Here is a 13349-nt window from a genome sequence, read left to right as displayed (position 1 = left end):
AACTTGAAGGTAAATCAATAAAAATTACCCAATCTGAAGAATAGAGAGAAAAAGATTTAAAACAAATAAACAACAACAAATGTCTTAGTAACCTTAGTAATATCAAAAGTTCTCACATACTGTATATCTGCAGTCCAAGAGGAAAAGAGAGAATGGGGAGGAAAATGATACTGAAAAGCTATTAGAGGATACTAGGACTAGAAACGATAAATAACAGAGTAAATATAAATAACAAATTTTTCTTAATTTCTTTTAATTCCTCTTAAGTTTTTAAAGATACGTAGAATGATATAAAGCAAAAAATTGAAGCTCTATATCATGAGGTTTATGACATCTTTAACATAAAAGGATGGATGAAGGTTAAATAAAACTATACATACAAGATTCTACATCTTAGGTGAAAAAGTACAATACTAGGAAGTAGACTACAAAATGTTAAAGAGGTATACTCCAATCCCTTTAAGCAGCCACTAAAAAATAATGCAAAGAGGTGTTGTAGCCCAAAAAGCTAATATATAAATTAGAATGAAATTCTAAAATATATTCAACATTTGAAAGAAGGTAAGAAAATCAGAAGGAAAAAAAAAAAAGATGAGAAAAACTAAAAGTATTAAAATGATAGATTAAAATCTAATCATAATAATAAAGAAAATGTTGGGGTTACCTGGTAAAACAGGAACAAAAATAGCAGATTAAATAAAAGTATTATATCAATGTTAAATTTACTGAAATTTTGATAATTGTGCTGTTCTTATATTAAAAAACCTAAGTTTTTCTTATGAAATACACACTTAAGTATTTGGGAGTAAAGGACCATAATGTATTCAACTTACTCAAGAGTAACAAATACCTATTTTATATTTCTTTGGATAGAAAAATAAATATCATTACCACTCATATTGACAAAGTTGTTAATTTCATTATATTTGAGAGCCTTAAAAGCCCTGTAATAATAAGAAAGCTCACATTTACTAAACATTTCCTATTTGCCAGGCACCTTACTACGTTAATTCATTTATGTGTGGGAAGAAAGAGTTGATGACAGTGTTTTCAATGAGAATAAATGATTTTGCAATTAAATACACTTAGAAAGGCAGTTCAGAAAGACAGGTCTTACCAGAAAAGACATCAAATAAACTTGTTCCATCACCATTGTCATCATCTGCTGCCATGATCCTATTTCCTTTTGACAGTCGCCATCTAAAGCATGAAATAGAAAGATTTTTCCATTGTTAAAATCAACCTCACAATTCAGAGAATAAACCTAGCTTTCAGTTAAAAAGCAATTTTTAGGGGCACCTGGGTGGCTCAGTCGGTTAAGTGTCCTACTTCGGCCCAGGCCGTGATCTTGCAGTTCACGAGTTCAAGCCCCGCATCAGGCTCGGTGCTGACAACTCAGAGCCTGGATCCTGCTTCAGATTCTGTGTCTCCCTCTCTCTCTGCCCCTACCCAGCTCGTGCTCTGTCTTTCCCTTTCTCTTTCTGTTTCTCTTCCTCTTTCTCTTCCTCTTTCTCTTTCTCTCTCTCTCTCTCCTCTCTCTTTCAAAAATAAATAAAAACATTAAAAAAGGAAAAAAAGAAAAAAACAAGTATCTAAATTCTTACTCCATTTTAATTAAAGAAGGAAGGAAGGGAGGGATGGAAATCATAAGCAATATCTTATAGGTGTGGTTTATGCAAGAAAGAAGTCAGGGGGCACCTGGCTCAGCTGGTAAAGCATTTGACTCTTGATCTCGAGGTCATGAGTTCAAGCCCCACGCTGGGTATACAGCTTACTTAAGAAAAAAAAAGAAAGAAAGAAGTCAGAACTCTGATCACTGGACTCATTCTCAAAGAAAAAGTCATGGTTCTATCACAAGAGATACAATTTATGTTACTACTTTTAAATACAATCAAAGTATATATCTTTTTTTAAAGGCGTTTATTTATTTTATATTTAGAGAGAGAGAAACAGTGTTCGTCTGAAAGTGGGGCAGGGACAGAGAGGGGGAGAGAGAGAGAGAGAGAGAGAGAGAGAGAGAGAGAGAGAGAACATCTCAAGCAGGCTCCACGCTGTTGGCACAGAGCCTGACTCAGGGCTCAATACCATGAACAGTGAGATCATGACCTGAGCAGAAATCAAGTCAGACACTTAACCAACTGAGCCACCCAGGCACCCCTAAAGTATATCATTTTGTTCATTACTCACATTCCCCACTGCAACACTTTTTCCAATTAGCTGAATTGATTAACTGTTATAATATAGTCTGTACAATAATTACAAATGGCATAATGATATTTGTCAAATAACAGAACTAACTCTTGGTAAAGCAAAACTACTGACACAGCAGAAACTCACAGGCTTTCTAACAGTAACTTATCACCAGCTATAAACCATCATATGGGGGCGCCTGGGTAGCTCAGTCAGTCGGTTAAGCAGCCAGCTCTTGATTTCAGCTCAGGCCATCTCACAGGTTCAGGAGTCTGAGCCCTGCATCGGGCTCTGGGCTCACAGTGACGAGCCTGCTTTGGATCATCTGCCTCCCTTCTCTGTGTCTGCCTCTTTCCCGTTCACATGCATGCGTGTTCTCTCCCTCTCTCTCTCAAAAATAAATAAATGTTAAAAAAAAAATAAAAGTGGTGCCTGGGTGGCTCAGTCGTTAGACAGCCAGCTTTGGCTCAGGTCATGATCTCACGGCTCGTGGGTTTGAGCCCCCTGTCAGGCTCTGTGCTGACAGCTCAGAGCCTGGAGCCTGCTTCAGATTCTGTGTCTCCCTCTCTCTCTGCCCGTCTCCGACTCGCACTCTGTCTCTCTCTCTTAAAAATAAACACACATTAAAAAAAATTTTTTAATGAAAATAAAAAATAAAAATAAATTAATTTAAAAATAAATAAACTGTCATAAGGAGGAGGGAAAATCAGTCAATGGGTTTTTTACAGAATGGTGATAATGATTTGGTTAAACAGAAATCTAATAGATCAAAGTCTTCATTGCATATGATTTTACAGTTTTAGTTTTTACTACTGGCAGGTATTACTTAAAAAAAAAAAAAAAAAAAAAAAGATGGGGCACTGGGTGGCTTAGTCGGTTAAGTGTCCCAACTCTTGATTTTGGCTCAGGTTATGATCCCACGGGATGAGCCCCACACGGGGCTCCACACTGAGCGTGAAGCCTGCTTGGGATCCTCTTTCTATCCCTCTGCCCCTCTTCCCCACATGAACCCTCTCTCTCTCCCTGTCTCTGAAATAAAATAAAAATACAATAAAATCTTAAAAAAAAAACAAAAAAATAAAGCAGTGTTGGTTCATAATTACAGGAAATGTACCATACTAATATCATGTAATAAGACATTAACAACGGAGAAAACTGGGGAGGGAGATGTAGCATGATAAACAAGATTTCTCTGTACTCCTGATTTTTTTTTTTTTTTTTAAGTAAGCTCTACACCTAATGTGGGGCTTGAACTCATGACCCTGAGATGAGGAGTCACATGCTGTACCTGAGCCAGACAGGCACCCCTGTGCTTCTGAATTTTACCATAAATCAAAAACCATTCTAACAAATGGTCTCTCAGTAAAAAAAAATATTTGCATATTTCATCATATTAGAGACAAAATATGTGTATCCTAACATCTGCTCAGGAAGAGCATATGATAAATTCAATACTAACTCCTAGCAAACTTGGCAGTTTATGAAAATTTAAGGGACCTTTTTTAAACTGATAAAGGATATATTTCTACTACAAAACAAAACAAAACAAAACAAAACCCTCAAACATCATACATTATGATGACACCTCAAAAGCATCTCCTTTAAAGTCAAGCTTGCTTCTGTTTGAAAGAAGAGTAAGGTATGAATTGAGACAGAACTGGAAAGAAGCAAAGCTGACATTATTTACACTATGGCCACCAATGTAGAAAATCTACAAATTATTAGAATAAGAGTTTTTTTTAAGTTCCTGAATGTAAGATAAACACACAAAAACGCTTTCCTGTATGCCAGCAAAACAATTTTAAGGTGTTTTTTTTTAACTTTATTTATTTTGAGAAAGAGGGAGAGAGAGCGTTAGAGGGGCAGAGAGGGAGTGAGAGAGAATCTGAGCCACCCAGGCACCCCGCAAGAGTTTTAAAACATAACTGATAAAAAGATATTTACAACAACAAAACCATTAAGTACACAGAAATTATATTCTCATTCCCTCTCTCTCTCCCCCTCTCTCTCTCTTCCCCTCTTTCTTGGTGCCTGGGTGGCTCAGTTAGCTAAGCATCTGACTCTAGGTTTCAGCTCAGTTCATGATCCCATGGTTCATCGGTTTGAGCCCTGCGCAGAGCCTGCTTAGGATTCTCTGTCTGCTTGTCTCCCTGCCTTTCTCTCTCTCTCTCTCAAAAATAAATAAACATTTAAAAAAAAAAAAAAAAAGACTCTCTTTCTCTCTCTCTCTGTCCCTCTCCCTACCCATGCACTCTCTCTCTCAAAAAATAAATAAATAAATTATCAAAGAAAGAAAGAAAGAAAGAAAGAAAGAAAGAAAGAAATAGAAAGAAAGGCCTAAATCAGGGGTATGGAAACCTTTTCTTCTTACAAGGCCAGAAAGTAAATATTTTGTGCTTGCAGGCCATCTGGTCTGTCACAACCACCTACCCCTGCCACTGAAGCTCAAAAGCAACCAAAGACGACATGTAAACAAATAGGTCTGACTGTGTTCCAATAAAACTTTATTTACAAAAACAGGCAATTTGCTTCTGATCTAAATAAATGGCAAAACATAATTCAATCATATTTAGGAAAACTCAATATCAAAGTTGGCAATTCTCCCCAACTCAAGGCAATCCCACTCAAACTTAACAAGTTGACCATAAAAATTAAATTGAAATGTAAAGGGCCTAGGAGAGGCAGGACATTTTTTATTTTGGAGAAAAGGAAGTAAGCTTTTTATTGAAGTATAACATATAGGGAAAAAAAACCCACCAATCATAAGTATACAGTCCTATGATTTTTGACAACCTACACACATCCATCTAACTACCACCCAGATCAAAAAACAGATCATTATCATCACCCTAGAAGTATTACTCATGCCCTCTTGTAGCCACTATCCACTCCCAAATGTTGGCAAAGATGTGTGGAGAATAAAAGCATGCATACGGCTGATGACTGGTTTGTAGAAGGACCTGCATATCAATGGAAGAGTGGGAGGAAGAGGGGAGATAGGTAGATTCCAAATGAGAACACCATTAACTTTGGAGGGAAGGCATATATGAACCTCAGGCAGAAGAGGACTGGGAGATAAGACTGTCAAATTTCATTAGAGTCAAACAGAAGATACTAAATGTCCAACTAAGGAATCTGGCCTTGAAATTTCAGAAGACAAGAGCACTGAAGGTTTCTGAGTTAGAAACACTGGTATAAAGAGAAAAGATTAACATGTGGAATGAACTAGAAAGACAAATGTGTAGGAAAAGAAACTGGGAAGGAGCTTATATAAGAGTCCACATAATAACATAACCCAAGATGGAGACAGTGAGATTGAAAAGGATATTTATATAAGGCATAATAATGAAAGAAAGCAAATAGGTAGATGCCTAGATATGGGAAATATAAACAATTATCTCCTGCCTGAACTCATTCTCAAACTACAAACTCTCATTATCTTTGATTTGTCCCTTACATCCACACTCACTTTCAAGTGATCACAAATTCTTAGTGATTTTATTTTTAAATCTCTCAAATTTAATATCTCCTTTCCACTCAGTCATTCCAGTTTTCAATATACTTATTACTCATTTAAATTATTACAAAGTCTCCTAACTAGTTTCCATACTACCAACACCTTTTTCCTTCTACCACTTTCCACACTAAAGTCAAAATCTGTTGACTTGTAACCTGTTTCACTCCCAGGTCAAAAAGCCTTTAAGAACTACCCAAAGCAACATTATTGAATTAAGCTTCCCTAGCACAGAACTACAAGGCCTTTCCAGAAATATCACTACTTTTCTCACACTGCTACTCTAACCTACCCTATTCAGCCACATGAGATATTCTGTACTACCACAGCATATTTCTATTTTTTTTAACGCTTATTTATTTATTTATTTATTTATTTATTTATTTATTTTGAGAGAGAACAGGGAGAGGGGGAGGGGGAGAGGTGGGGAGAGAGAACCCCAAGCAGGCTCCAGCTCCATGCTGTCAGCACAGAGCTTGACACAAGGCTCAAATTCATGAACCGTGGGATCATGCTCTGAGCTGAAATCAAGTCGGACACTTAACCAACTGAGCCACCCAGGTGCCCCTACCAAAGCATGTTTCTATAATGCGAGGCAGCACACACGTTATTGAGAAATAGAGAAATGACGTTAGTGTAATGCAGAAACTATACTGGTTCACACAGGGTTCTTCCCAGATCATTACAGTTTTGCACCATTAACAGCAGCTAAATGCAGCAACTCTTGAAGGAATCTAGTCCTACACTGATGCCCTTACCCTAGGTGCCCATCACTCTCCTTTCTTCCTCTTGTCTCAGTACAGTAACAGGCTCTGTCTTGCAAGGGTGTAAGCATGATTTTCCTCAATCTTTGTCAGGGTAGAAATAACCCAAATACCAGGCAATAAGCCAAAGCCATCCAGTCTGCCATCACAGTATTCACATCAAACCTGCAACCTGTGTTTATGTCCCTCTGTTCTTGTCTCCACAAATCAACAGCTTCAATTCTTCCTTTTCCTCCTTCCATCAGCCTATTTCATCTTTCTTCTTTCTTTTTTTTTTAATTTTTTTTTTTCAACGTTTATTTATTTTTGGGACAGAGAGAGACAGAGCATGAACGGGGGAGGGGCAGAGAGAGAGGGAGACACAGAATCGGAAACAGGCTCCAGGCTCTGAGCCATCAGCCCAGAGCCCGACGCGGGGCTCGAACTCACGGACCGCAAGATCGTGACCTGGCTGAAGTCGGACGCTTAACTGTCTGCGCCACCCAGGCGCCCCTCATCTTTCTTCTTTCTTGAGAAAAAATCTATATTGACTGAGATATTCATTAGGAATTTTACTTGCCTTAACTATGCCAACATTTTAATTAAAATTGTTATTGTTCCTGTTGGTGCTCTAGTAACATGAGTAGACAGGTTTTGAGTATTCTGCCCCTATTTTTCCCATAAACCCTGTTTTAGTGAGTTACAGAACTAAAGGTTTTTCAAAAATGCATACATTAAAGCAGAAATGTCTGTACTTGCAGTTCCTGAATTATGCCATGAACCTCAACTCCACAATCTCTTGCTCATTCTATTGCCCTGCCTGGTCTGCTCATCCTCTCCCCAACCCAGCTACCATAAAAGAGAACCCCCTTTTCTGGAGACATAGTCAACCCTCATTCCCTTATTGTACTGACATACTAAATACATCATTACATTTAGCTACCTCCATTGCAATCATTTGCTTTCTAAAGTTGTTCTTAGAGGCACCTGGGTAGCTCAGTTAAGCATACAACTTTTGGTTTTGGCTCAGGTCATGATGTCAGGGTTCGTGGGTTCAAGCTTTGCATCAAGCTCTGCACTGACAGTGCGGAGCCTGCTTGGAATCCTCCCTCTCTCTTCTTTCTCTGCCCCTTCTCTGTTCACTCGCAGGGCCAGGGCCAGGGCCAGGCAGGGCAGGGCAGGGCAGGGAAGAGAAAGAGTGAAAGAAAGGAAGAAAGGGAAAGAAAAGAAAAAAAGTTGTTTTTAGACTTCAGCATGTTTTTAGACTTCTAACCTGAAGGAGTTAGAACATAAGACTGATGAGTCCCATTTCCCCAGTTTTTGATTCTGTAGGTCTAGAGTGAGACATGAGTATCTGCAACTCTAAAAAGTTCTCAAGGGGGCGCCTGGGTGGCGCAGTCGGTTAAGCGTCCGACTTCAGCCAGGTCACGATCTCGCGGTACGTGAGTTCGAGCCCTGCGTTGGGCTCTGGGCTGATGGCTCAGAGCCTGGAGCCTGTTTCCGATTCTGTGTCTCCCTCTCTCTCTGCCCCTCCCCCTTTCATGCTCTGTCTCTCTCTGTCCCAAAAATAAATAAACGTTGAAAAAAAAAAAAATTTTAAAAAGTTCTCAGGTCATGCTGCTAGTTCAAGGACTACACTTTGAGAACTACCTTTTTAATTTTTTAATTTTTATTTTTTAAAGATTTTATTTTTTTTTTTTTAAATTTTTTTTTTTTCAACATTTATTTATTTTTGGGACAGAGAGAGACAGAGCATGAACGGGGGAGGGGCAGAGAGAGAGGGAGACACAGAATCGGAAACAGGCTCCAGGCTCTGAGCCATCAGCCCAGAGCCCGACGCGGGGCTCGAACTCACGGACCGCGAGATCGTGACCTGGCTGAAGTCGGACGCTTAACCGACTGCGCCACCCAGGCACCCCTTAAAGATTTTATTTTTAACTAATCTCTACACCCAATGTGGGGCTTGAACTTAACAACCCCCAAGACCACAAATCACATGCTCCACCGACTGAGCCAGCCAGATGCCCTAAGAACTACCTTTTTTAGACTAGTGCTGTCCAATAGAACTTTCTATAATGACAAAAATGTCCTATATCTGAGCTGTCCAATATAACACTAACCACATGTGACTATTGAGTACATAAAATATGCATAGTGTGACTGAGTACATTAGTCTCCTATTGCTGCTCTAACAACTTACCACAAACTTAGTGTCTTAACACATATTATCTTACAATCTCATTTGCCATGAAAAGCTCACAGAAAGGATTTCACAGAGCTGTGGTTATTACCATTTCAATAACACCTAACTAGCTCTAAATGCTCTTGGGCTCTTATAAAAATGCTTTTGAATGTTGTACTAAGGCAATGAACTCCTGGACATCAGTATCTTATTTTCTATACCTGAAAAGCAAAATTTATTACGTTGTGTTAAACACTTGATGAACAAACACAAGGGGGTAAGGGATAAAGAGCAAATACTGCCACAAAAAGTAGGGGTACCAGATCAGGTTTATAGACCCCTCTGCTGCCACCTCACAGTGCTGGAAAATTAGGAACTGTTTGTACTGAAACACAAACCAACAGTCAGCAATAAGATGCTAAAGTTAATAAACACATTCCTGTAAGTCCCAATTCACCAAGACCAAAACCAAAAGAGATCATCAACATCTGTCGCCTCCTGACATCTCTACTTCTTTCACTGGCACTAGCATTCCCTAATAGCCTTCTGATACAAGTCCACAATGTTTCTCCCATTTATCCTCGTTCTTTCCTTCTGAATTTTATTTCAGGCTCCACTATACCTATCTAATTATCTCCTCTCTCCAAATATATGCCACACACAATTGCTGGATTCGTTTTTCATCTTTTTTTTTTTTCTACGTTTATTTATTTTTTTGGGGGGACAGAGAGACAGAGCATGAACGGGGGAGGGGCAGAGAGAGAGGGAGACACAGAATCGGAAACAGGCTCCAGGCTCTGAGCCATCAGCCCAGAGCCCGACGCGGGGCTCGAACTCACGGACCGCGAGATCGTGACCTGGCTGAAGTCGGACGCTCAACCGACTGCGCCACCCAGGCGCCCCTGGATTCGTTTTTCAGAAGCAATCCTGCTCATTATCACTTCTTGCTCAAAAACTTTCCATTACTTCCCAATGTCTACTGAATAAAGCCCAAACGCCTTACCATGATACACACTAATGCCTACCTTTCTAGCTCCATCATTCACTATCCCAAGGTTTCCAAGATCCCAAGGTTCAGTGAAACTGGGTTCCCGTTTGCAAACACAATTCCTATACCATCTCCCCACTACGTCTATGAGCTCACAAGGAAGTATGGGTGTGAATACCTACAGATTAGAATTTGAGAAATGAGGGGCTTAATAATTTATTTTTTTATTTACATCCAAGTTAGCATATAATGTAACAATGATTTCAGGAGTAGATCCATTAACGCCCCTTACCCATTTATCCCATCCCCCCTCCCACAACCCCTCCAGCAACCCTTTGTTTGTTCACCATATTTAAGAGTCTCTTAGGGGCGCCTGAGTGGCTCAGTCAGTTAAGCATAAGCGTCGACTTCGGCTCAGGTCATGATCTCACAGTTCATGGGTTCAAGACCCGCATCAGGCTCTGTGCTGACAGCTGGGGCCTGGAGCCTGCTTCAGATTGTGTCTCCCTCTCTCTCTGCCCCTCCCCTGCTCACTCTGTCTGTCTCTGTCTCTCAATAATAAATAAACATTAAAAAATAATAAAGAGTCTCTTATGTTTTGTCTCCCTCCCTGTTTTTATATTATTCTTGCTTCCCTTCCCTTATGTTCATCTGTTTTGTATCTTAAAGTCCTCATATGAGTGAAGTCGTATATTTGTCTTTCTCTGACTAATTTCACTTAGCATAATACCCTCTAGTTCCATCCACAGAGTTGCAAATGGCAAGAGAGAAATGAGGTTTTAGAAGTCAGGTGATATATTACACGATTAAGATACTTGGACTTCATCCAGTAGAGAATGAGAGAAACCACTGAAGGTTTTTAAAGCAAGAGAATATCATGATCAAATCTGCATTCCAGGAATTTAACTCTAGCAAGAAAAGTATTGAAAATATTAGTACCAAAAGATAAAGACTATTAAAACAGTGCAGGAGACAATGAGGGGTGACGAAGTCATCAGTAGTGGAAATAAGAAGCAGATCTGAGATTTGAGACAGAATCAAAAGATTTAATGGAAAGTGTATTCGAATGTCCAATCTTGACCACTTCAAAACAAGAGCCTGAGTTATCTTTTCAAAATGCAAATCTGATCATGTTCCCTCCTCTACTTAAAACCCTTCAGTGCTTCCTGCTGATTTTAGATTTAAAAATTTTGTCACAAGTCTGCTTGCAAAGTCTAGGGAGAACTGGCCTCTGCCCACAATTCCAGAGATAGTCTGTATCCTTCTTCCCCATTTCCCAGCAGGCAGTCTTTACTCTTGATCATACTGACCTTTCAGCTCTTGGCCATGCCAATTGTTCCCTCCCGCCACAGGGCCTCTGCAGGGAGTGCTCTTTCCTCAATGCTCTACCATCACTCAACTCCTCGCTGGTATTTTGTCTTAAGTAATGTTTGAGCCTTCCCTGGCTACTCTCTCTCTCCACTATGTCAGGCCCTCTGTTACAAACTCTTATACCACTGTGTCCTTTCTCGATACGGCCTCTTTTCAGTTTATAATTACATTTTTGTGCGATTCCTAAAGAAATGTCCATCTCACCCACTGGAATGTAAGATCCATGAAGACCAGGACTGACTCTGTTCTGTTCACCACTGTATCACCAGCTCTCAGGACAGGGCCTTGCAAGTTAGTAGGTAATAAAAAGATATTTGTTGAATTACTGAAATCCCCAATTTATTAACAATAACTCCAAAGTTCCTAGCTTTGGTAACAAGGTAGTCATGCTTTTAACTGAAATAGAGAACCAAAGAAGACATGATAAATTATCTGTATGACATCCAGGTGAAGATGTCTAATAGACAACAGGAAACAGGAGTATGTAGCACAAAAGACAAAACATAATTGGTAGAGTTGAGAGTTGAGATTACTGTCTTGAAATCACAAAGGCCAGTGATTCTCCTAAAACAGAAGGGAGGAGGGAAAAGAGGAAGGATTATGTATCAGAATCTCTTGGAAAGAGGGGTTTTATTCACATTTGCTCTCACTTTCCCCTAAATGAGGACCTCAATGAGGGACTACTGACAGAGGAGTGTTGCACCTAAACAGTGTAAAGGCAAAGGTTTACATGTTTAAAACCATGATAAAAGAAAAGAGTTGAAAGCTCACTCATAATCATTTTAGGAACAAAGCACATGAAAGGAGGATTACCTAGCCTTTTGTGATAGGACAATGTCTTAAAGACAGTCTAAAGGAAATTTTCCTTAAAAAAAAAATTGAAGGAATGAAGTAAGCATTTATAGAGGAAAACAGGAAAAAGCCAGGGGAGGAGGAGAGTGTCTTTTAAGGTTCCTGGGAAAGGTTAAATCTAATACACCAAGATCCCCAAAGAAAATGTAAAGGGAAAATAACAAACACTACATATACTGAACACTACGTGCCAGGGCCTTAAATGTTCCAAATACATTATTTTAAATCTTCCCAAAATCCCGAGAAGTATATACTATTCTTTTTCCCGTTTCACAGTTGAGGAAACATATAACAAATGATTAAGAACCTTGCCCCAAGGTCAAACAGGTGTTAAATGGCATATTTGGTATTAGATTCACACTGTCTTTAAAGACAAATGACAAAATCAAGAATATTCGTGAGAAAAGTATGTATTTTTTTCTTTGAAACGGGGCCACCTCTTGTGAAACGGGAAGAAATGCTAGAAGATAATTGGGGTGGGGGTGGGGAAATTTTTGCTCTGGTCTCTGTCCTCCAATCAAAGAAGCGCTGAGTGAGATGGGGGAGGGGCACTGAGGAAGGGTAGAGGTTTGGAGCTATAGCTGCGGAGAATGGGAAAGACCAGGGAGGAATCTGGGAAAGACCAGGGAAGAATCAGTCAATGCCAACCCGATCCCTGAAGCACAAATCCTGAGATTCTGCATATTCTACATTAACATCTGAGTTGGGGCCAACTATGTGTCAGGTATGGTTCTAGGCGTTGTGGAGATAACTTCTCTGGGTATAAGAGTAGCGAAAACAACCAACATCAATGATCACCTTACACTTAACGAAAGACCCATTCCTCCAGAATCCCATCCGGAAGCCTCAAGAAGTGCATTCCAAAACAAGATTGGTTTTGGGGGGAGGGGCGGGAGGAGCGGTCGAAAGGGTAGTTCCTACGTGCTCTCACCCCAATTCCCCCCTGGATCCTCTCGAGGGACCAGAGAGGAACGCGAATGCTAGCCCTGAAACTGCACCCGAGGGCGGCGAGAACGCGGCTACCTAAGGGCCCCGGACATCAGGCGCGCCCCCCCACCTTCCCCGACTCCGTGATTCTCTTCGACGCCTGGGCTCCCCGAAAACCGCTTGCTTCCGCTCGGAGCACTACCGTGCCATACAGCCTATTCCCAAGAGCCCCGAGCGGACCGGACCCCCACATCAACTTACCCGCCCTGCCCAGCCCAAGATAGCTGGGGCTCCTTTCTGGACACCGAGGTCTCCCAGGCATCTCCACCAATGCCAGAACGCACTCAGGACGGTGGGGCGGGACCGAGCACCCATGGCCAATCAGACCAGACGTACAGCACGTCCCGGCGCACAGAACTAGTTCCCGCCTTTAGGAGGGCGAAAAAAAAAAAAAAACACGATTGGCGCCAAACTCGCGTAAGCTGGTGCGGAGTTTAAGGGAAAGGGGCGGAGCCTACGCTGTTGCAGGAAGGGGCGGGGCTTGGAGCTGTTAAGGGCGGAGTCTGGGAGAAGCTCTTTAAT

At 40.6% G+C, this 13349-nt stretch overlaps 1 protein-coding gene across 4 annotated transcripts in view; it reads right to left on the bottom strand.

Moving 5' to 3' along the window:
- CASP8AP2 (caspase 8 associated protein 2) overlaps positions 1-13113 on the bottom strand; it is a 36747-nt gene extending 23634 nt beyond the window's left edge. For 3 of the 4 annotated variants that reach the window (XM_045499034.1, XM_045499038.1, XM_045499037.1), the window contains exons 1-3: positions 13029-13113; positions 1699-1774; positions 1118-1200 (exon numbers count right to left, since the gene is read on the bottom strand). In XM_045499034.1, the coding sequence (XP_045354990.1) occupies positions 1118-1172 (55 nt within the window). In that variant the 5' untranslated portion in view covers positions 1173-1200; positions 1699-1774; positions 13029-13113. The remainder of the gene's footprint in view (positions 1-1117; positions 1201-1698; positions 1775-13028) is intronic. The other variant, XM_045499035.1, reaches the window with a different exon arrangement.
- Positions 13114-13349: the final 236 nt, after the last annotated feature.

The sequence above is a fragment of the Leopardus geoffroyi genome, chromosome B2 (assembly GCF_018350155.1).
Source record: "Leopardus geoffroyi isolate Oge1 chromosome B2, O.geoffroyi_Oge1_pat1.0, whole genome shotgun sequence".
NCBI lineage: Eukaryota > Metazoa > Chordata > Mammalia > Carnivora > Felidae > Leopardus > Leopardus geoffroyi.
This window is presented reverse-complemented; position numbering and strand designations above follow the sequence as displayed.